Consider the following 21,489-nt stretch of genomic DNA (forward strand, 5'->3'; position numbering starts at 1 on the left):
ATGTAGATCATGCCGATGTAGAAATATAGTTCAGACAATCCTGCACACGAACGCGAAGGACTCCCTTTCCCCCAAGCACCTCCAGAATGCCATCAGCATCTGGGCATACTGTTGTCTAAATGGTGGACTTGTCCAATGTGAGCGATGCCGCCGCCCCTGCGAGGCAGCGAATGTGGTTGTTCGCCACGGCCGTCCTCAAGCCTGACAGCATCTCCAAACCTACCTCTGATGTGATAATTTTTCTCCGTCAACCTACACTCTTTGCTACCAGTCAAAAATACCTTCCGAGAGAGCAACTAAGACGGGTCCGCGGGCTTCGATGAACAGTAATTATACATCAAACTTTTGCTCTAGGGTATCAAACGCCATGCATCATGCCAGACCTCACCATTCGTGGTTCAGTCACAGTCAGCCGAACGCCATCGCTATGCTTCTCCCAACTCGAACAACCTGGACAAACTTTTCTACCATCCTCTCCTCCGTCCTCGTGCCTCGGCACCCTTCTCTTTAATCTTGATCTTCTTCACTTCATGCTTCCTCCTCTTCTGCTCAGCCCAAATTTCAGGCTTCGACACAGCCTCAATGCGTCTCTTCTGTCTTCTCTCTTCGCGTCTAGCCTTTGCCTCAGTTCTGACTTGTCCAAGAACCTTCAAATACCTGTCAGATCCCACCTTCTTCTGAATCAGGTCTAGCGTCTCGTGTGCTTTGGCTGTGAGATTCGCATGCAGTTCGCCAGGTGGCTTGGGGACTGAAGGGTCCGTCAAAGCGTAAAGGGGCCGGAGGATTGCTGGCAAGGCCGGGATTGTTGGGATGGCATTGATGAGAGAGGTAAGAGTCTGGAGCGCTGCCGTACGGGAGACGACGGAAAATTTGTCGGCCATGAGCATGGATGAGAGACGTTGAAGGAGACGGGAGAGAGCAGAGCGGCTCGTCGCATCGTCCGTCTCTTCTTCGTCGTCATCTTCGTTCTCCTCCTCAGATCCCGCTGGGGTGGCGTCGCTGGTCTGGTTCCAAGGCATTTCATTAGAGGCAAAGCAGCGGCCAAGAAAGACGAGATTCCTTGCAATCTGTGCGATGAGAGTCTCGCTTGTGCCAAGCTGGATATTTCTGAGTGTACGAAGAGCAATGGTTGCCAGCCTGCGCATTTGTCCTGCGCCAAGTTCCATACCGCCTGAGCCACGTAGAGGCAGACCAGCTAGCCCATCTGTGGTCTTCGAACTTGTGCTTGCGAAGTCGGTGAAGAAGCTGCCTAGCAGTGATGCGACCAATTCATCAATCTCTGCGTCTCCCGTGATCTCCAGTGTTTGCAAGCCATCCCATACTCCAGACGAGCTGCTGGAGAAAGCAACAAAAGGCGCTGTCTCAACAAGAGTACCGAGCGTCTTCAGCGCATCCAAAGCAAGCTGTGGGTCAACCACGGCATCCTCAGCTGAGCAGTCAGATATGATGTCTTCGAGCTTATCGCGGATGCCAACAAGTTGCTTCTCAGGTAGCTGCTTCGCCTTCAGAAGCACTGACCAGCACTGAAGTGCGCCGGCTCTCACAGCAGGCTTCTTCTCGCTTTGTGTCCATGTCTCCATCATGCCAAGGAACTTCTTCAGCTGCTCTGTTGAGGCCCTCTCGAACAGCTTGGCGACTAGAAGTCGTGCCATTTCTCGACACTCACTGCTCGAGTCGCTCACAAGGACTGGAAGCAAGGACACGAATAACCTATTACCGACTTCCTTCTCGAAGACATCGTCTCCAATCTTGCTCAAGATCTGGTGGATGAATTCCATGACACTCTTTCGACCTTCAGCGTGCTCGTACTGAAGATTTCCGACCAGGAATGACGTCTGCTTCTTCCATCGGTCTTTTCCTTGCGGGTAGTCCATAATGAAGGCACTGTAAGCACTGCGTGCACTTTCTCGAATGGCACGATCAGGGTTGATGACCATCGCTTTGCTGACCTCGTCCATCACCTCGTAGACTTCTGTGATCACGATTTTCCGACCAATGACAGCCTTTAAAAACTTATAAATCACAGTCTGGCGATCGGGCTCGTCAATGCCAGCCTTGACACGCTTGAGAACAAGTGCCATATCCTTCTCTTTGATCGAGACTGAGCGCTGCTCACGAAGGACGGATGTGATCAACTCCAGAGCGGCCTTGGCGGATTCAGTCGTCATGTCAGGAGCGCTCTTAATCATGAGCACAGCTTCCTTGACATAGACTGGCGCATTTTCCTCAAGTTGCGGAAGTGGCACTCGCATAATGGTTGACAAAAAGCGTACGGCAGAAAGCTTGACCTCCTCTTGACCTTGAATGAGGCCATCTCCGGCCATACCAAGGAAGCCAGCCATGTTTTGAGGTGTCTGCAAATCTTCGTGCCGACGCAGTACCTTGCGCAGAAGATTGAGTGCAAAGGCCGTGAGCTTGAACCGGTAAGATGTAGTGGAGCCCTTTGCCGTCTTCTTCTTCTGCTCAGGTTCCGGTTGCACAATATATCGCTTCCTTCGCTCATCGAGTTCGGGTCGTGCATTTGTGATGGCTTGATCATCGGCATACACTTGCTTCACAATTTCGTAGCAGAAAATGAGCAAATCCCGGCTCTCCGACTCGGGATTCTGGTCCAGGCCTTTGCGCAGCCTCGTAAGCAGCTCGTCCATCTTCTTAACCACTTTCAGGTCAACACGCTCCGACAGGAGAGAGCGAATAGGTCGAATCAGCTCTCCGAGCTTGCGAATGGGAGTGATCTTGGCCAAGAGCTCCATGGTGTCGAAGCTCTTGCTACTCTTCACCTCCTTCATGCCGCTCTTGTACTCCTCGGCATCCTTTTCTTGGCCCGTGATGCCGAAGATGTCATCCATGATGACAAGCATTATGTCAGACAGGACCTCGTCCAGATCGCCTGAAGACAGCGTGGTCTGCACCAGCAGTGAGTGCACAGTGTAGGACAGGACATGTAACTGGTAACCTCTCTTCAGTGCGCTGCGAAGCTCCTTAACAATAAAGCCGAAGTAGTGTGGTCCGATCAAAGCGGATATGGACGTCAAGGCTTTTCTCGTTTGATCGCGCGCCTCTTGGCTTCTGGAGCGTAAGACGTGGCAGACCTCCAGCAGCACTCCCGGCAATCGCAACGCAAAATCGTCCTCTGGCAGAGCTGCATGCATAAGCTTTACGATTGTGACAGCCACTGCAATGCGACGATCGACAGTCGATTCATCCTTGTGCTGAAGATACTGCGTGAGGGGAGGAAGAAGCTCTCGCACGATAGGTGCCGACACTTGATCAGAATCGCGTTGCAAACCATCAACCATGGCATTGCACAAACGCAAAGCTTTCTTCTCAACGTCTTCATCTTCGTCCTGTTTCTTGGCCTTTAGATGTCCCATGTATCGCTGAAACACTGCACGGAAGGCGGATTTGTTCAAGCCCTTTGCAAGAGAGCCAATTGTTTGCACTGCTTGGTCGGCTAACACCCGTCCAGCATCGCCTTCTGCCTGATCGAAGATGAAATGCTCGAGCAGGGGCAAGAAGATCTTCGAGATGTTGTGAGATGCCAACTTTGTAGCTTCATCGCCCAGTCGCCTGAGTGCTCGAAGTCGCCGGTGCTGCTGGATGTAGAGCGCATTCGCAAAGAATGACGCTTCCTCGTCACCTCCGACCAGAAGTATCTGCATGTCTGACACTTTCTGCCAGTCAGGCAACTTTTCCACAATGTGTCCCAGGACAGCTAAGTACTCAGCGCGGACCAGTTCAGTCGATCTGCTGTCTCGAATTCCACGCTCAATGCCTTGGAAGACAGCGTCATCCAGCAACCCCTGCCAATGCTGCTCTTCGAAGTGCACAGCAACAGCGCTGACAAAGAATCGGAGGGCCTGGGAGGCGTTTTTCCTGGCAACACTATCGTCATTATCTCTGATGTAATACAGAAAGTTGTGCACCAAAGGCAGCCACTGCTCTAATGAGAAGTTGTTGGCCTCCTTGAAGACGCTCGCATACGCGGCATCTCTACGGCCATGATCAGGCTCATCCAACCTGGAACCCATGGCATTCATGTCCGCGCAAATCTTAGCTGCGCCGAGGAGTCGCTGATCGTCTCGAACCAGAGCCGCGAGCACTTGGGACAGCAACGACCTGCTATCATTATCCGGCAAGCGCGAGTACAAAGCACATAAAGCTGAGTAGAGGTCGTCCTTGGCATCTGTCTTGAAGTTGCCAATGAGAGGCAAGATTGTCCGCAGCAGGTATATCTTGGTTGCCGACGAGACGGCGTGACTAGGTCTCTTCAGAAGAACGGCGCAGACTCCAATCACATTCACTGCCTCCTCTTGGGATGTGATCCTGCCCGCTAGGTGCGAGAATGATCTGACACATGCGTCGAGGACCGCCTTGCTGGGCTGCTGTTCAAGCACGATACCAATGGCCTTCACAAAGTCGGAGATGTGAGGCTGCAGTATCTGAGCTGATATTTCTGGCGTGGTCAAATTGTCCAGAAGCTCCTGCAGAATGAATAATCGGACTTCATCTTTTGTATGCTCGGTTTGCAAGAGCTGAGCCACTGACTCCAGCATCACAACGTCTTCGATTCGAAAGACAGATACAGTGTCCGAAGAAGCAGTCCAGGCTGCGAGTAGACGCAGGACACCTGAGATCGACTGTGCATTCTCACCCGCGAAAGACTCTAGACGTGGCCGGACAATGTCATGAGCGATCGTCTCGGCGTATGACCACGAGTTCTGGAAGTCGCCAACATTGGCGAAGACTTTGACCAGGCATTGAACACCAGATTGTCTAAGTGCTCGTAGAAGTGATTGGTCTGTGGTATCTTCTTTGGAGAGTTCTTGCTCCGCGCCAACAGTGCACGCCAAGACACCATCCAGGATCTTCGAAACGAAAGGTTTTAGCTCACTTCCTAGGACTTGAAGCATGTCGTTGATCATGTTGACAAGACCAAGCTGCTGACGCAGCGGCGCTCTTGGTGGAATCTCAATTTTGTCACCCGGACCTGATAGCGACCTGAATGCAATGTTGAGAAATTCTTGCATCGTTGCCTCACCAAATCTAGAGAGCGCGACGAACAGAGCTTTGCGACGACCAGACTGGCCCTCTTTGCCGCCAGCGATAGCTCTTCCGTAGAGAAGGCGTAGCAAGACAGGCATGAGGCTGCTATGGTCTTCCGGCCGAATCCCTTCAGACTCTTCATCGTCATCAGCATGCTCTTGCAGGAAGACGGAAAGTTCTTCACGGAATCTCTCCTCATCCAGCAAGTTGTTGAGATGCTCCTTGTAACGAGCCACCGAAGGATTTTTCCAGGCAAGCAATGCTGTGAGGGCAGATTTCTGAATCTCGACGTCGCCGTTCGCGCAAAGAGCAAGTAGAGCTTGGAAGACTTCATCCGCTCTGAAGAGAACTTTGGGATTGACAAATTGCGCGAAAATAGCAAGCAGTGCCTTTTGATCCTTTCTCGCCCAGCGCGCATGAGTCTCTTGATCACAATCTTCCTCACCCTGTGGCCCAGCCCATCGAAGGAGGATAGGAACGAGGATCCGTGAACGTCTTTCAGCAACTTTTGGGATCTTGCTGAGCACTTTTAGCGCCTGGCCACGAGAAGTCGTTGTGATGGAGTCGAGATGTCTGATATCGGCTTGCAGCTGTCCTTTGGAAGACAAGGCACCGCTCTGAGGCTCGCGAAAAACCTGTTGCCGTATGGCCAACATTTTCGCCAGATTGGGACATTCAAAATCAGAGAAGACCTTGAAGCCCTCAGAACTGCTGTCAAGGAGGCTGGGTTCGGACACCTCCTGATCCGCTGCAGCCGCGGATTGATCTATCCAAGTCTGAATGAGACTAATCACCACTTCTTCGCCAGCTTTGGTCTCGCAAATCGATGCAAGTGTGTTACTAGCATCCTCCCAAGCTTGCGATAATCTGACGTGCAACAAGCCAAAACAGTACGTTGGGATAGCTCGAACCATCGGGTCGTTCTCGTTCAGCGTGCTATACTGCTTGGCCAATCTTCGAATGTTCATCGAAATTGATCGAGCTGTTTCGAGTTTGATTGGCGTTGATTCTATCGTGATAGCAGTCGCTAGGATCTCTGGCTCCTCAAGCCCCTTCAGTCGATACAGCTGTTGGATCAGATCAAGCACATCACTTCGAATAGAGTCAGATGGCATTGCTAAGCAGGAGATTAGCACTTCTTCAAGCTGTTCCACTTGAGCCCCAGCATTGGTCGGCTTCCAGAGCTTAAGGAATTGCAGTAAGTTTGACCAGAACACGGGAAGGCCAGAGACATGGCGACAGGCCTCGCATAGCAATACCCAAAGATTATCGGCTTTCGTGGTCTGTAGTCCCAACTGGAGTAAGTGATGGAATGCAGGCCCAAGGCTGAAGTCTCGAACTTCTCTCGAGCGACCTCTTCTGTCTGTGAGACCTTTCTCTACTAAAGCCCGTAGTGCTGCTTGTAGATCCTGCCTCTGAGAGTCATCCAGTAGCAGATATGGAGTAATAGATAGATGAGCATTTGCTTCTGCAAGCTCGTTTGAGTCCACATCTTCGCTTTGGCCTCCAACCCTGGTCAGGAGGGCGATGAATCGATCAAAAACATCATTGGGAATCGTGAAAAGGTCCTTCGGGTGCTGGCTTCCGGCTCGAGGAATCAGAGCAAGTAGTTCTGGGTGCAGCTTGCCTTTCTGCTGAGAGACGAATTGCTTCAGCTGGGCCAAGACAAGGTGGTCGAACGTTCCATTGATGCTTAGTCTGAAGTAGATGTCGCAAAAATGTGGAAAGTGTGACTCCCATTTCTTACTCCTCAAAAGCTCCAGCATGCGCGTGGTCTCGGCAACCGAGTCTAGAGTGGTCGAAGTAGTGAGGTAGATAGCTAACGAAGCAAGAACAGCTTCAGCGATGTGTTCTGAGATGCTCGTAAGACTATCGCAAGCACCGATCAGATCCCGAGTAGCAGTTGCGACTTTGTTCCAGGCCATGATCCGACTTCCCTTTCGCACGGACATGGCGGTGAACAGGAGCGAGCTGGCGAAGTGAATGCTGGAGGACAAGGGAGGGCTAAGTGCGGCGTGGGCGAAGTCGAGCAAGACGTCCAGTACCGGCTCGAAGCCTTCTTTATTGCAATAGTGTATCAGACTAGTCACTATGCCAGTGGTGAGGCGCTCCACGACTTCTTCATTTTTCTTAGCAATGCCGCCTGCACACTTGAGGAGACACTGCAATACCGCTTTGCCACTAGTATGAATGCCGTTCTGCACACCGCGAACAGCCTCAGTCAGAAGCGCCATGATACCTTGTTGCTGCAGGTCTGCAGAAGGCTCATCTTTGCAGGTTTCGCAATCTTGCAGCATATGTTGCATGATGCTGTCCAGAGGCGTTGAATCTCTCTCGTATGTCGCGGCGGTTTTCCGCAGCAAAAAGCTCAAGGACTCTGCAGTGAAGCGTACAATGAAAGGGTTTTGACGTTCCTTACCCAGATATGGTGCCACCAGGTCATACAGCGGTCGCAGATCGGGTGTCAGCAGTCGCGACAGGTATTTCAGCAGCCACGCGAGGCACGTGAAGCTCTGCTCGATGACAGCGTGGTCGTCGTGCTTCGCTGCGAGGGCTGTAATCGTGGCCACAGCACGTTGGAAGTGCTTCTCGAATCGTGCATCTAGATCATGCGCCAAATGCGAGAGCAGACTCAACAGCGCATCCATGGCCAAAGCATCGCCGCGTTCAATGTAGCTGACGAGCGAGTCCATGATGCGATCCTCGTTGTGCAGCACGCCCGCGAGATTGTCGCAAAGCGGCGCAACTTCTTTCGCGAACGCCGTGAACGTCGCGGACAAATTGGTGTCTCTCCATTCTTGCAGCGACTCTCCGAAGAACGAGTGCGAGCTCGCCACCTCCGTCTCTTCTCCCTCAACAAAGCGTTTTCGGCGGATGGGATGGATGTTGGTGTTCTCGATGAGGTCGTTGAAGGACTGGAATCGGTGGTTTCGATGGTGCTGCGTCGTATGCTTGCTGCTCTTTTTCGGCTTGACGACTCTGTACGCCTTCGCAGCCTTGCCGGCTTTCCCTCTCGACATGGACGACATGGCTACATCGTCCAGTGTCGCATGGGCATGGGTGGTATGGCAGACGCAGAATTGATGCTCAGCGTAGAATTTTGGCCAAGGTTTGAAGATCTCGGAGTTCGGCAGCGCAGCCCTGAGCGCTACCGACCAGCTGGGATGCCGGGCGAGACTCTACTCTTACTTTTCTTCGACGCGACTTTCATGTGATGATCAATGAACGAAGGGAAGTACTGCACGTGAGGAAATCCTGTTCACCTGGTGATTACACTGTCAACACATGTCCGCCATGAGGCACAGCTCACTTCATGAGCATCAATACCCAAACTGAGTCTAAGCCCTGCACAACGTGCCTTCCCTTCTTCCACACACCATCATCATCGCCATCATGGCCTCCAAGATGCAAATCTCACCACAGCCCAAGCAGTTGCAACACCAGCTAACCCCATACAGCGTGGTCATCGGGTGCGTGAATGGTGCTCTGTGGTCGCTCGTCGACAAGCTGGCCGCCCTGAATGAGAAGCACCACTTCTCGATATGCATCATCGCTGGCAATCTATTTGCCGATCCGGACAAAGCCACCGTTACCGAGAAAGACCAAGTCGCCAGGCTTGTCAAGGGCGAGATCGAATTTCCTGTGCCGACATACTTTGCGCTGGGCAATCGCCCTTTGCCACCTGCGGTGATCCAGAAGGTCACGCACGATGGAGGCGAAGTGTGTCCGAACCTCAGCATTCTCGGACGCAAAGTCTCGATCAAGACTGCAGATGGCCTGAAGATTGTCGCAATCGGCGGAAAGCACTCCCCCCGGGCCGAGGACGAAATCATGGACGAGTATGCGCCCGTCTATACAGATAGAGACATCGAAAGCGCCAAGCACTTCAAGCACGCAGACATTCTCGTCACGAGCGAGTGGCCTGCTGGAGTAGTCGACGGATCACACTCGAAATATGCAGCTCAGCCTCCATCGGGCGTGCAAAGCCTCGGCGACCTCGTCACAGCTCTGAAGCCACGATATCACTTCTCGACGTCAATAGCATTCTTCGAGCGAGAGCCGTTCTTTCATAACGTCCCACCCCCACAACCAATCACGCGATTCCTCAGCTTCGCAGCTTTCGGCAATGAAGCCAAGCAGAAAGCTCTCTATGCCTTCCAACTCGAAGCCTCTGCACCACCTCCACCCCAGCTGCCCACCGACGCTACCGCTTCCCCCTTCGCCCTCACGCAAAAGAAGCGCAAGCTCGACTCCCAAGAAGAAAGCTTCAATGGCTTCCGCTACTCGAATGGAGACGGCTCCCAGCAACAATACAACGGCCACGACCGCCGCATGAAGCGTCACCGCCGAAATGCCCCGGCGCGGAAAGACCCCATGGCATGCTACTTCTGTATCTCCAACAACGAGAATGAAGCACACATGGTAGCCGACATTGGTACAGAAGTCTACCTGACAGTTGCCAAAGGCCCTCTCACAACACCCGACACCTTCCCAGGTTTAGAGATGCCCTGCCACATGCTCATCATCCCTCTCCAACACGCCCCGACAATCAACTCCTTCGACCCAGAAAACCGCGAAGCAACCCACACCGAAATGAAACGCTACCGTACCGCTCTTCACAACATGATCTCTGCAAAATCTACGCGAGGAGAATCAGGCGAAGCACAACTCGGCGCGGTCACATGGGAAATCTCTCGAGGCGGCGGCGTGCATCTTCACTGGCAATTTCTTCCTGTACCACTCGACATGGTGAAGAAGAGACTCGTCGAGGCCGCTTTCGAGGCCGAGGCCGAGAATCGGAAGTATCCGAAATTTCTCACAGAGCCTTCTCAGATCGAAGAAGCGCGAGAGGGTCATTACTTTCGAGCTATGATTTGGTCGGAAGGATACGAGACGGAGATGTTGCTCCCTTTGAGTGAGGAGTTTAATTTCGATCTGCAGTTTGCGAGACGGGTACTCGGGAAGTTGTTGGGACTAGAAAGTCGGAGTCATTGGAAGGATGTGGTTCAGACGAAGGAGGACGAGATGGCGGATAAGCAAAAGTTTGAGGAGGCGTTTGCGCAGTTCAAGTACGAGTAGCGGGGTGTTCGATGGGTGATTGAGCCTAGAAGGGGCTGCTGATACGACTATACCTTGCTGCGGCAGGTAGGCGCTTAGGACATGACGCGGTACAGGAAGGCGAGATACCAAAAACCGGGATATGGTCTTGAATTCATCTCAGTTCAGGTCCATATTCCATATTCCATATCCTCAAGCTCAGTGCCCAGCCTAGTCGTTTCCTACATAGCCTGGCTCATATCTTAGGCCTTTTTCGACTCAAGACTCCTGGAGCTCTTCAATCGACTTCTAGGGCCCAGATCTGGGTGAGGCCGGGTCTCCTCCTACCTCCACCAGACGAGTTCCTCGCGTATCTTGGACCCACTTGAGCACGGACATCATCACATGCAAACACGCGGACCTCAAAGATTTAGCTTCAGCTTGACTCGAACTTGTCTCCCACACTTCCACATCGGCGGACTCGTAAGGAAGCGCATCAACATGACCATGATCGCTACGGCGCAGGCGGTCTTCAACACCGCCGAGCTCCTCGAAGCCATCCTTCTCGAGTTGCCACCTCTGGACGTCATCATCTACCAGCGCGTCAGCAAGACCTGGCGCAAAGCCGTGGAAAAGAGTCCTGCCGTCCAGCGCTCTCTCTTCCTCGCACCAGAGGATGCAAAAGGCCTTGAGCTGGAAGCCAATGGCAGAACACTGAAGAAGATTCGCAAATCGGGCCCAGAGTTCGTCAGGTTTGGTTGTAAGTCGCAAATGCCAATGGCGTCAAGACACGAATCTCTCTAACTGAACTGCAGTTCCTCACCACACACGAGTCTCTCGGGAGGTCTCGGACGGCCACACCAGCCCAAGCATCACTCTTCCTCCGTCGATTACCATCAACCCAATGCTCAAGCCGTTGTTCGATTTCTTGAACGGACGATGGCGTGGCGGTGACAACGTCTCCTCAAGCTGGACGGGACTTCGGGCATCCTGGCAGAATATGTTCCTCACTCAACCGCCGACGGTAGCATCTGCGGGGGGAAGAGTCATCGTTCAAGGGAGAGAGCTGGCGAGCGTCATCAGGACACAAGAATACTCCCAGAAGGCCATCCTCGGCTTCAGAACTTTCCCGTTTGAGTACACCGGTGAGCTGGTGTTTCCGCCGAAGCGGCTACCAACCGAGAAGGTCGAGACTCTGCCGGAGAAGAATCCTAACAAGTTGATCCCGTCCAAACGTGAATATGTTTGGGACACCGAGAAGCAGCAGTGGAGCAGGAACGGAGAGCTGCTGTAGGCTAGAAGAAGACGGCAGCGAAACGATGGCATGAGTTCGGCATCGAGGTGGAATTCGACTTGTGTGTTGTTAACATTGGGCGTTCTGAGTGGTCACCGATGAGATGCGGACCTGGTTTTCCACTATTGAAGCAGAGGTTGGCCGAGGACGAGTACCAGGCTTACGCATCGCAAGGATAGCTAGGCAGAGGCGTTACTTCATTTCTGGCGTTCGCGGTGGCTTGGGGATACATTTCCCTCCACTCCAGTAAAATGTATGCAGCAGTGAAGAATCTTTTGTCAATTTTCGACAGAATACTTGAAAGCTCTTCAGGCCAGCGAATAGTGCAAGAACGTGGACGACCATCGCATGAATGTAAACTTGGGTTGGAAGCTATGGGCCACATCAGTGGAGTCCAAGATCACTTCGCGCGAGGTAAAGTACATGATTCGAGCTTCCGGCTTGCCTTGCCATTCCACGTCTGCATACAATGACGCGAGGCGAGGCGCGAGTTTCATACTTCGCCTCTACTCCACAAAGACATCAATGCATAGATGCTGTTATCCTGATAAGCTCTTGGGGCTATTTCATGGTATCCTGTACCACAGGTCCTGCTTCTCCAGGCGCCATGCAAATCTCAGGTCTCTACTTCTCGGTATTCGTGCAGGTTCGTAGCTTCTTGGGAATCGTGCAGTTCATGTGCATATCACACTACTCAGGCGCTCATCACACCAGACCATCATACAGTGACAGTGCTGACACAATGGTTTCGTCCCGCTTGCTACCCTCCTGCGACAAGGTCAGCGTCATGAGCACGCGCGTTTGGCTGTCAGGATGGGCCTACCTTGAACTCTGCCATGTCCAAACTTCCGTTCTCATCCTTGTCCATCATCCTGAATATCTTCTTCACTCGTTTCTCGGGGGTGTCCTCATCCTCCGGCAACTTCACCATGCTGCCCACCATTTTGTAGATTGCTTCTACAATGGACAACATTTCATCGTAGCTGATCTTGCCATCTCCGTCAATGTCGTATAGCTGGAAGGCCCAGTCCAGTTTGTCCTCCATCTTCCCTCTACTAGTAACGGAGAGCGCGCAGATGAACTCTTTGAAGTCTATACTGCCTGACTTGTCGGCGTCGAAGACGTTGAATACATAATCTGCGAATGACGAAGGATCGCCGAAGGGAAAGAACTGCTTGTATATCTTTTGGAACTCGGACTTGGTGAGCATGCCGGATGGGCAATCCTTCAGGAAGCCTGAGCGATGTAAGCGTCTGCAACAGCACACATAAGCTGAACAGGAAGCGATGCATACCCTTATACCACTGCTGCAGCTCTTTCTTGTCGAAATGTGTGGCTTTTTGCAGGTCTGCCAGCTCCTGCTGGCTGAGCTTACTTTGACTGCCGTTCCGATGAATGGTTAGCTTGTCTTTGATCATGTCTAGATGCGATATGCCGGTGCTCTTCTTCATCTCTTTCTGAAAGTCCTGCATGCCAATTTTCAAGGCACACTCTTGTTTCGCCTTGAAGGCAGGATAGCTGTGGGAGATGTTGCGGGGGATGTGGTATGGTCGTGGGCGAGCATAGTGGTTGAGGTCAGCGATGCTTGTCCGCCTTTCCTCTCGCTGCGTTGCATGGTCGGCTGTTGCTTGCGTGGAGTCTGGGATGATATCGAACACTGGCTTCTCGACCTGGGGGGTGTCGGCCATTTTTGCTTTGGCCGTGTCGCGGTGGATCAGTGGTAGTGGCAGGCACAGGCACAGGCACAGGAGCAGATCCGCTTCTGCGCAGACTGCGGGCGTGCAGTGATTGCTCTCCTGCAGTGCCGTGACGTGTGTGTCTGGCTCGCGAAATTCCTGTTTGCTGGGCAGGACCAGAAGCAGGATTGTGAAGCGGGTGGAGATTCCCAGGTTGCAGTGGTGTGCCCAGACGTCATTCCTACCAAGCGATGGCACACGACATACGGGGAATGGTCACTCACCTCTTGCCCATTGTCAAGCAGCGCTATGGAGGAGTGGCGAAGTGTATACGGGTCCTGTGTTGGGTAGTTGCGACAGAGGTGTGGGATGTGGGTGGTGGCAGGTTTCACGGAGTCGATGGCGAGCCTGAGACTGTCGCAGAGCTATGCATAGGAGTAGAGGAGTTAATGGATAGATTCTGGTGTTGGTGGTGGTTGTGCGCAAGGTCCCTGGAGGCGTTGAGGGTTGAGGTGTCTCGAGGAGCATTTCGATACGAGTGAGGGAGTTGGTAGAGGGGCACGGCACGCTCACGCTTTGATCGGACTGTCTCGACCCGATCTTTGAGAAGGTGGCAGTGCAAAAATCGAGCGGGCCAGCCCTTCCGTCGCGTGACAGCATGGATGGCGTTTCGGAGCTTTGCTGTAAATTAAGCGATATCGATAGCAGAAGGTGTTGGAGTGTGACGATGCTGCAGGAGTGAGCGGAGCTCGGTGAAAGTCAAGTCCGTGCCAGTCCGGGAACTTTTCCGAGGCGGAGGCGGAGGCGGAGGCGGAGGCGGCCCTGAGCTCCGACAGCAGAGAACGACCGCGACACGTGACAGCTGGTCTTCAGTCTTCAGGAACAGGAAGCACATTGAAGGATCTCGGCAAGCATGTCGACCTCTCACTCGGAGCACCTGTCATCCCCGGCCACAGAGAATGCCCCGAGCGCAGCACCGCGGTCGAACGCTCTTCAGAATCGCATCACAAGCGTGCTGTCGGCATCCTACGCCGACCTGGACATCCGCGATGCCCTTTCCATCCTGCACGAGAGAGGACTTCAGAATACAGCAGACACCAGGAGGAACCTTCGCTTGGACGTGCAGGAAGAGCTGATCCAGTGCAATGGAGATATTGTGCACGACTTCGGCACGCTTTCCGAGCAGCTCAGGCGTATTGGACTTGCCATTGCCAATCTCAACAACAGCGCTGCTGAAATGCGGAAACATATTGCCGCTTCAACTCGCGACATTGGGCCCGTGGTGGACGAAGCCAAGACAGTTCTGGCGGACCGGAGACACGTCGAAACCAAGCAGCAGCTTCTGCATGCATGCAAGGCTCATTTCGTGCTGTCGGATCCCGATCTGTCATCGTTGACCTCAACCGCCGAACCTGTGAACGATGACTTCTTCCGCATTCTGACGAGGGTCAAGAAGATTCACCAAGACTGCCAGCTTCTGCTCGGCACCGAGAACCAGCGCCTGGGACTTGACATCCTCGAACAGAGCTCACGGCAACTGAATGCCGCATATCAAAAGCTCTACCGCTGGCTTCAGAAAGAGTTCAAATCCTTAGACTTGGAGAATCCTCAAATCAGTGCTGCGATCCGGCGAGCTTTAAGGGTGCTGGCGGAGAGACCAACTCTGTTCCAAAACTGCTTGGATTTCTTCGCCGAGGCTCGAGAGGATATATTGTCGAACAACTTCTATGCCGCCCTGACTGGCGCGCCTGTCGACCACGAGCATCCCGTCATGGGCAAGGCCATCGAATTATCGGCCCATGATCCTCTACGATACATCAGTGACATGCTGGCATGGGCACACGCCGCTACTGTGTCAGAGCGAGAGGTACTGGAAGTCTTCTTCATCTCAGAAGGAGACGAGATAGCCAAAAGCATCCAAGCGGGAATCGAGAGTGAGCCTTGGTCAAAAGCTGTTGCCGAAGAAGATACTACCCAGCCATTTGATGGGCGCAAGGCACTCAACGAGCTCGTTGAACGTGATCTGGCTGGAGTCTTCCGGCAGCTCAGGCAACGTACAGAACAGGTCATCCAGAGCCATGAGGATGCCACTCTGGCCTACAAAATATCCAATCTTGTCACTTTTTACTCGAGCATTTTCGCGAAGCTCTTGACCCCAGACTCTACGCTACTCAGTGCACTGCGCCCCATCGCAGACACAGCTATGAGGGCCTTCCGCTCGATCATGCGCGACCATGTCGCAAATTTGCAGACAGACTTCGCCATTTCTACGACCGACGATCTTGCGCCCCCCGACTTCCTGATCGGTGCTCTGGAGACATTGAAGGTGCTTATGAAGAGTTACGACACGTCCAACGTACACGCCAACAGAGCTCAGCGCGTCGAAGATTTCCAGCCTGTGTTGCAAGAATCATTAGACCCATTCCTCGCGGGCTGCGAGAACATCACAAAACGTCTGCGTGCACCAAGCAGCCACATCTTCGCCCTCAACTGCCTCTTTGCTACGAAAGATGTTTTAAGCTCATACAGCTTTGCGGATCGATCAGAAGAGCTACAACCGGGCATCGAGGCTCATGAGCAGCAGTTGGCAGACGCGATGCACATCTGGTTCCTGCGCGAATCCGGGCTCAAGCATCTTGTGGATAACATCAATTCGTTGGATGACCTCTCGTCATCATATAAAGATCCAAGTCAGCTCATCTCCATTGCACAGCAGCTCGATGCATTCTTGCCGACTGCGACGGAAGATGCTCGAGGATACCTCGGGCAGCTTGAGAACAGATCGTTGGCCAGGCGCGTCATTGAGCAGGCCGCTGAGCAATTTTGCGAGGATTTTGAAGAAATCGAGGCCATGATTATCCAGTCCGACGAGCTTCATGCCAAGCAGGTCAATGGTGATTTTGAGGAGGAAGTGTGGCTGAGAGAAGTGTTTCCCAGAACGCAGGACGAAATTCGGGTGCTGCTAAGTTGATCACTCGTTATCTTCGATTATGAAAGCTTTCACAACACTACCCCATGATGAAGTTTTCAACCATTTCGGGTCTTCCGAAGCTGAACGGATACCTTACGTTCTTGCTTCACATCCATCGAAACACTTCAATCACCCCGATCGGTCAGCTCGGAGAACAGCTGAAGTCACTGCCGGGCGAACAGACTTCATCTCTGCAATATCAACACGCAACCCGGACAAGACGATTTTGGGCCTGCATGGGGCTATGCTCGCACACAGGCACTTCCTACTCAGTGACTCAAGCGCAAGACGACTCTGCAATCAAGCTAAACATACAATTCGTCAATCTGTGGATGTGTCTGCAGGCTCACTAATATCTATCGCAGATGGTGGCTTTGCCTGGTCCAAGGTATTGTCTCTCGTGATATGGACATGAGCCTTGGCACCTGTGGAAATGCTGGTCGTCGATTCGACGTAGCTGCCTCCATCTAGAAGCCAATGAGAATCGACTGATGAACCAGATGCAGGGGAAATACTCACAAGAGGCACGATGATATTGATCTGGCCAAGCGATCTTGGTGCCGACTTCCATTGCTACGCGATGGACAAAGTTCGGATCTCGCAAGAACTCGCGTGCCACTGAGCAGAAGTCTGCCTTGCCATTCTCGATGATCTATGACAGAGTATCAGCACTGTGCTCCTAGTTATCGCACGAAATTGCATGCAGGGAGCCTCACATCTGCTACTGTAGCGCCATCTCTGATCCAGCCCACTGCACCTACGTAGAGACCGGGAATACCGAGATCTTTTACTGCTTTTGCAAACTTGACCTGATACTGAGGACCCATTTCTACTTTCTGCCTGCGATCTGTGCCTCCGCTCGAGACGTCTAGCATGTCAACGCCTTCAGCGGCGAGAATTGGTGCAAATCGCAGCGTGTCTTCCAATTCCCAGCCCTCGCCAGGAGGCAGCCAGTCCACCTGAGCATTCGATTAACTCTCGCCTCAGCTACTGCATTGCTGACTTACCGCGGAGATCTTCCAGAACAGTAGTGTCTCCGGAGGCACATTACGGCGAATCTTTCGAATGATCTCGACCGCGAACTTGATGCGATTTTCAAAACTGCCTCCCCATTCATCAGTACGCTTATTACTCGCAGGACTTGCGAAGGAGTGTATCAGGTATCCATGAGCACCGTGTACAGCTACGATACGACATCCAGCTTCCACTGCTCTTTTCGCAGCTTGTCCAAATGCTTCTATCACTTCCCATATCTCGTTTGCAGTCATCTCTTTCGGTAGAGGGTAATTGTCATTCCACGACTCTGCAGTCGGTGCAAGCACTCTATCAGGGAAGCCACCGTACTGCTCCGGTACTGTTCGAAGGCCGAGCCATGGGGGACAGATGCTGGCTTTTCGGCCCGCGTGCTGAATCTGGATAGCGGCGTGCTTGCTCTGTGAGTGTATGAAGTCTACCACACGTTTGACTGGCGCTATTTGTGCATCAGACCATAGGCCGGCATCTTGCACAGAATTGAGACCCTATCAGTACATCGGCACTGGTAAGCTGTTTGACCTGCTCGCGAACACGTAGCGGCCTACCGATGGCAGCACAGCGGTCGCTTCCAGGGTCACCAGAGCAGCACCTCGCAGAGCGAACTGCCCGGCATTGACCAAATGGAAGTCAGTCATCATGCCGTCGCTTGAGCAACTATACATGCACATCGGCGAGACGAAGATCCTGTTGCAGAAGGTGACCCCACGAATGGTTAGCGGCCGGAATACGGGACTGATTGCATTTTCTGGAGATCCATTCTTATCAAGAAGAGCAGCACCAACAGGCGTTGACTGCTTGGGCGTGAAATATGGGATCCCTGGCTCTTGAACACTACGATAATCGGTATAGTCGCTGCCGTTCGTTGAGGCCATAGCTTGATAGTAAGGTAGAGATTCGAATCCAGTCTGTCTCAAGAAGTTGTTGAGAACCGAGCAGATGATACCACAATAATGCAGGTGAAGAGCATTGACATGGAAGGAAAAGTCGCGATCAAGGCGTCGTTGTCCGCCAAGCAACTGCTTACGTAACACCATTGCCGCCCCTGTAACTCTTTCACAATTCTCACTTCAGAATCCAGACGACATAAGAGCACGCTATGGCTGCAGGGGATTGACATCCCGCGCGCACGAATTGTTTTCAAGCACCAGCGCCTCATACCGACGATGTATCGGCCTAGAACGAACTTCAGGGCGTACCCTCGCTATGTGGGAAATGACGAGGCATTTAGGCGAGGAAGATATGGAAGACTCGCTTTCTGGTGACGCTAGATCGCTCTGCTGTGTTGAGTGTGGGATGCTGTAAGGCCTGGTGGAGAGTCCTCGTCAAGTCTCCTGCGACACTAGAGCAACCATCATATCACTCTCAGAGGTCCTCGTTCTTCTCGACGAGACCCAGCATAATTCCTCTATTACAGAGAAGCAGGATTGACCTCTTTCGGGACAGCTTCAGCTTCAATCACGGCTGAGAAGCGAGCCTCGAGCTCTGCCGTTGTCTCCGGCTCTTCCGTCCCAAGGAAAATTGCGATGAATTGATGCTCAAACCATGCCCGAATACGTGCATCCCACATTGCACGAGCCCTGGGCTTCACGGGAGGACGGAAATGGCCACGAGATGCGATCAAGGCCTCGTTCGATCTCAGGGCGAAGCACTCGGCATCAATTCTCTTCAATTCTGGGTAATTCCAGAGCATGCTCCTCCACGATGCTTCGGATCTGGCGAATGCTTTCTCACGAGAGAGCCGATCAGACCCAAGCAGACAGGTCGCCATCTGCTTTGGTGAGGAGGCTTTGCGGAGGAGAGGATTGATCACTGCGCTTCGCACGAATTTGGCCTTGCATGCATTACTGGCCTTCGAGTCATTTCGCATCATTGCGTCGAACAGCTGTCCCACTAAATCCACCGTGGGCTGAGCGCCAGGGGCGCGAAAGAACAAGCCTTGTTGGAGACGCTTTGAGCTTTTGATGCAGTTCTGCCAGGTGCGAGAGATCTTCTGAGCAAAGAGCAGGTCCTTCATTGGAAGATGCGATAGAATCTCCTCGAGGAGCTCGATTGTTTCGAGCGTCTGGTGGCAGGCTTTGAATGCCGGCTACACAGAATGTCAGCTGCTGCCGATGCCTGTGCATGTCTTGGTGCTCGCCTTCCGCGCTTGCGTCTGCTCGTAATGTTCCGCGCGGGAAGGCGGTGACACCATGTCTGCCATTTTTGCGACACACAATGGACGTTTGTGTAAGGCGGTAGTCAAGGGCGCGACGTGTGGTGAGTGCAATTGCCAGGGCTGTGCGCAGAAGTGGCGTGGTTGACCAGGTGAGCGTCAAGGAGAAAGATCTGAAGCAGAAGCTGACGATGAAGCAGCACTTCATTTCACAATACTACGTTCAAGCACACAGAACGAGAGAACAGCCACACGCATTCCCTAAACCGCCGTGTCATAGTCCAAGGGCTCCAGTAGCCATCCTGCGCTCAAAGCTTCATGATCTCCTCCGCCATCTCACATTCCTCAAACTTCCCCAGAGCATACACAGTACACCGGAAAGCACGCCGGCAGTACTCATTATCGAGCGGATGTGTACCAGCTGGGGACGTCCACCACACAGGCCATGGCGGTTGACTCAACAGCATTCTACGCCACGAAGCTTCTGGCTTCGAAGCCGCGGCAGGTATATCTTGGATATAGCACGGAATGCGACGCTCCTTAGGCCAGGCAGTAATATCCTCACCGGTGGAAATGCACGCCGCCATGCCCGCCCGTCCAAAGATTTTGTACAATAGTGGATTCAACATCGGTACTGGCTTGGGGGTGGCTAGATCAGCATCCCAACGACGGAATGGTATCGGCTGGACCTCGTCAGCGTGTTGTGTTATGATGACGCGGACGAGCTCACGTATGGTTTCTTCTCCTTCTCCAAATCCACAGGTTCCTCGCACGCGATGATAGCCCCCGCTGGTCGGAAGAAGAGCGCTTTTTGGAGATTGGGTGATGTCTCGATCATGTCCTTCCACGACTTGCAGACTGCCTGGGCGAATAGGAGATCTTTGATGGGGAGGCCAAGAAGAATGTGTTCCAGCAACTCAACGGTGCTCAGTACTGCATCGCAGGCTGAATCTGCCATTGTTGTTGTTATGTTGGCATGTCGATGTGATGGTGAAAGCTCAATTGTGAGGAAAGAGAAAGAAAAGGCGCGACTGACGCACGGACTTCATCTGCATGACCGTTTGGACTTGTGATTATAGAGTCATCTTTCCCGCGAAAAGGTCGAAACGCTTTTCTAGGAAGCAAATCTAATGTGACTTCCCATCGCTCGATCGGGACACCCGCTCCTCATGTGAAGGAAAGGAACGCTTCAATTTCAATTGCTCCCGAAGCACTGCTGCTCACCAATCCTCGTCAATCTGATCCACATGAATCTTCAAAGCTGAGAGAATTAGGGAGCCTAGAATCAACTATAGGAGACTTCGTCCTGGATCGAATGGCTCACACGCCTTCCAGCTGTTTCGCCGACTTGTAGCGAGGCAACCTGAGCAGAGTAGCGCTGAGCATTGCTGGCATGATGGCATCATGAATTGTAACCCAGAAGATCATGAATTGCGATAACTGCAGCAGAATGTCAAGCACCTGATTCACCGGCGTCCCTTGAAGCATTTGGATCAAGATTTGCCGGTGATTTTCATAGTGTTCGTCCTCATCCTCTTCGAAGGCCTGCCTTATTGGTTGCTGGATATGCAGTGGAAGTATGCTGAAGAATCGTGCTTTGTGATCACGAATGGCCTCCAGAATAGCTTCAGATCTCTTACTGGCAGGCATGTCCGCACCTGGGTCGAGAGCCTCTCTCATAGCTGTGATTTCAGGCGAGTCGTCTTGAATCAACTCATCCTGTGCTTGCAAAATCCGGCTCCTCATGTCGATGCTTGCTTGAGGTGGCTGCGTAAACAGCATTCTGCGCCACGAAGCGTCTGCGCGCATGAATCTGTCCTCTGGTCGTGGCTTTGTTTCCAGTTGAAGAATCTCCCGTGCCATGTTGAAGCTGCCGAAGGAGTTCAGAAGAAGTGGATTGATGAAGAGGTCATCAGGTGGCGACCATTTGACGATGACCCCGTCTGGCAAACTTGGGAGCGCAATGATCTTGCCAGCCGGCTTGAAGAAGAGGCCTCTCTGCAGCTTGATGCTACTGTCAACGCATGCCTTCCACGTCTTGCACACTCGTTGATCGAGGAGCAAGTCGCGCATCGGCAGGTGCAGTAGAATGTTCTCGAGCAGCTCAGGAGTGTCGAGGGTGTGGTGACAAGCGATGTATGACTATAGAGAATCAGCGTTTGCTCATCTCGTAGGCGGCTCAAGCGTTGCGGCTTTACCTTGATGTTGTCGGCACCATGGCCGATCTGGTCGCCAGAAGCTGGAGCCGAAGTCGACATAATGTCGCTATTCTGGATCT

At 52.8% G+C, this 21,489-nt stretch overlaps 6 protein-coding genes across 6 annotated transcripts; 2 read left to right on the forward strand and 4 right to left on the reverse strand.

The window, feature by feature from the left end:
- Positions 1–314: 314 nt before the first annotated feature.
- Positions 315–8,075, reverse strand: MYCFIDRAFT_204211 (uncharacterized protein; the record flags this gene model as incomplete). The annotated part of the gene is made up of 1 exon (XM_007930234.1): positions 315–8,075. The coding sequence occupies one exon, from the start codon at positions 8,073–8,075 to the stop codon at positions 465–467; it is 7,611 nt and encodes a 2,536-aa protein (XP_007928425.1). The 3' UTR covers positions 315–464.
- A 364-nt stretch (positions 8,076–8,439) lies between these two features.
- Positions 8,440–10,125, forward strand: MYCFIDRAFT_189399 (uncharacterized protein; the record flags this gene model as incomplete). The annotated part of the gene is made up of 2 exons (XM_007930235.1): positions 8,440–8,453; positions 8,505–10,125. 2 exons carry the CDS (start codon positions 8,440–8,442, stop codon positions 10,123–10,125), a joined length of 1,635 nt encoding a protein of 544 aa, XP_007928426.1.
- A 1,602-nt stretch (positions 10,126–11,727) lies between these two features.
- On the reverse strand, positions 11,728–13,537 carry MYCFIDRAFT_211774 (calcium-binding EF-hand). Its single transcript, XM_007930236.1, has 4 exons — positions 13,338–13,537; positions 12,672–12,757; positions 12,201–12,613; positions 11,728–12,145 (listed from the first exon to the last, which is right to left on the reverse strand). Exons 1-4 carry the CDS (start codon positions 13,346–13,348, stop codon positions 12,083–12,085), a joined length of 573 nt encoding a protein of 190 aa, XP_007928427.1. The 5' UTR covers positions 13,349–13,537; the 3' UTR covers positions 11,728–12,082.
- A 429-nt stretch (positions 13,538–13,966) lies between these two features.
- Positions 13,967–16,024, forward strand: MYCFIDRAFT_63138 (uncharacterized protein; the record flags this gene model as incomplete). The annotated part of the gene is made up of 1 exon (XM_007929857.1): positions 13,967–16,024. One exon carries the CDS (start codon positions 13,967–13,969, stop codon positions 16,022–16,024), a length of 2,058 nt encoding a protein of 685 aa, XP_007928048.1.
- Positions 16,025–16,373: 349 nt separating this feature from the next.
- MYCFIDRAFT_139739 (uncharacterized protein) lies at positions 16,374–17,931 on the reverse strand (the record flags this gene model as incomplete). Its single annotated transcript, XM_007930237.1, has 4 exons — positions 16,374–16,676; positions 16,741–16,983; positions 17,032–17,544; positions 17,605–17,931. 4 exons carry the CDS (start codon positions 17,929–17,931, stop codon positions 16,374–16,376), a joined length of 1,386 nt encoding a protein of 461 aa, XP_007928428.1.
- Positions 17,932–20,237: 2,306 nt separating this feature from the next.
- Positions 20,238–20,974, reverse strand: MYCFIDRAFT_211775 (uncharacterized protein). Its single transcript, XM_007930238.1, has one exon. It carries the CDS (start codon positions 20,955–20,957, stop codon positions 20,532–20,534), a length of 426 nt encoding a protein of 141 aa, XP_007928429.1. The 5' UTR covers positions 20,958–20,974; the 3' UTR covers positions 20,238–20,531.
- Between the last annotated feature and the right edge of the window lie 515 nt (positions 20,975–21,489).

The sequence above is a fragment of the Pseudocercospora fijiensis genome (genome assembly GCF_000340215.1).
Source record: "Pseudocercospora fijiensis CIRAD86 unplaced genomic scaffold MYCFIscaffold_6, whole genome shotgun sequence".
Lineage (NCBI taxonomy): Eukaryota > Fungi > Ascomycota > Dothideomycetes > Mycosphaerellales > Mycosphaerellaceae > Pseudocercospora > Pseudocercospora fijiensis.

What these genes read in the sequence shown, in the direction of transcription:
- MYCFIDRAFT_211774 (XM_007930236.1), bottom strand. An exon ending in GCTGCAGCAGTGGTATAAGG is followed by an intron (nt 12,614 to 12,671) that starts GTATGCATCGCT and finishes TACATCGCTCAG; the next exon opens with GCTTCCTGAAGGATTGCCCA. An exon ending in TGGACATGGCAGAGTTCAAG is followed by an intron (nt 12,146 to 12,200) that starts GTAGGCCCATCC and finishes ACCTTGTCGCAG; the next exon opens with GAGGGTAGCAAGCGGGACGA.
- MYCFIDRAFT_211775 (XM_007930238.1), bottom strand. Translation starts at nt 20,957, where the DNA reads ATGAGGAGCCGGATTTTGCAAGCACAGGATGAGTTGATTCAAGACGAC.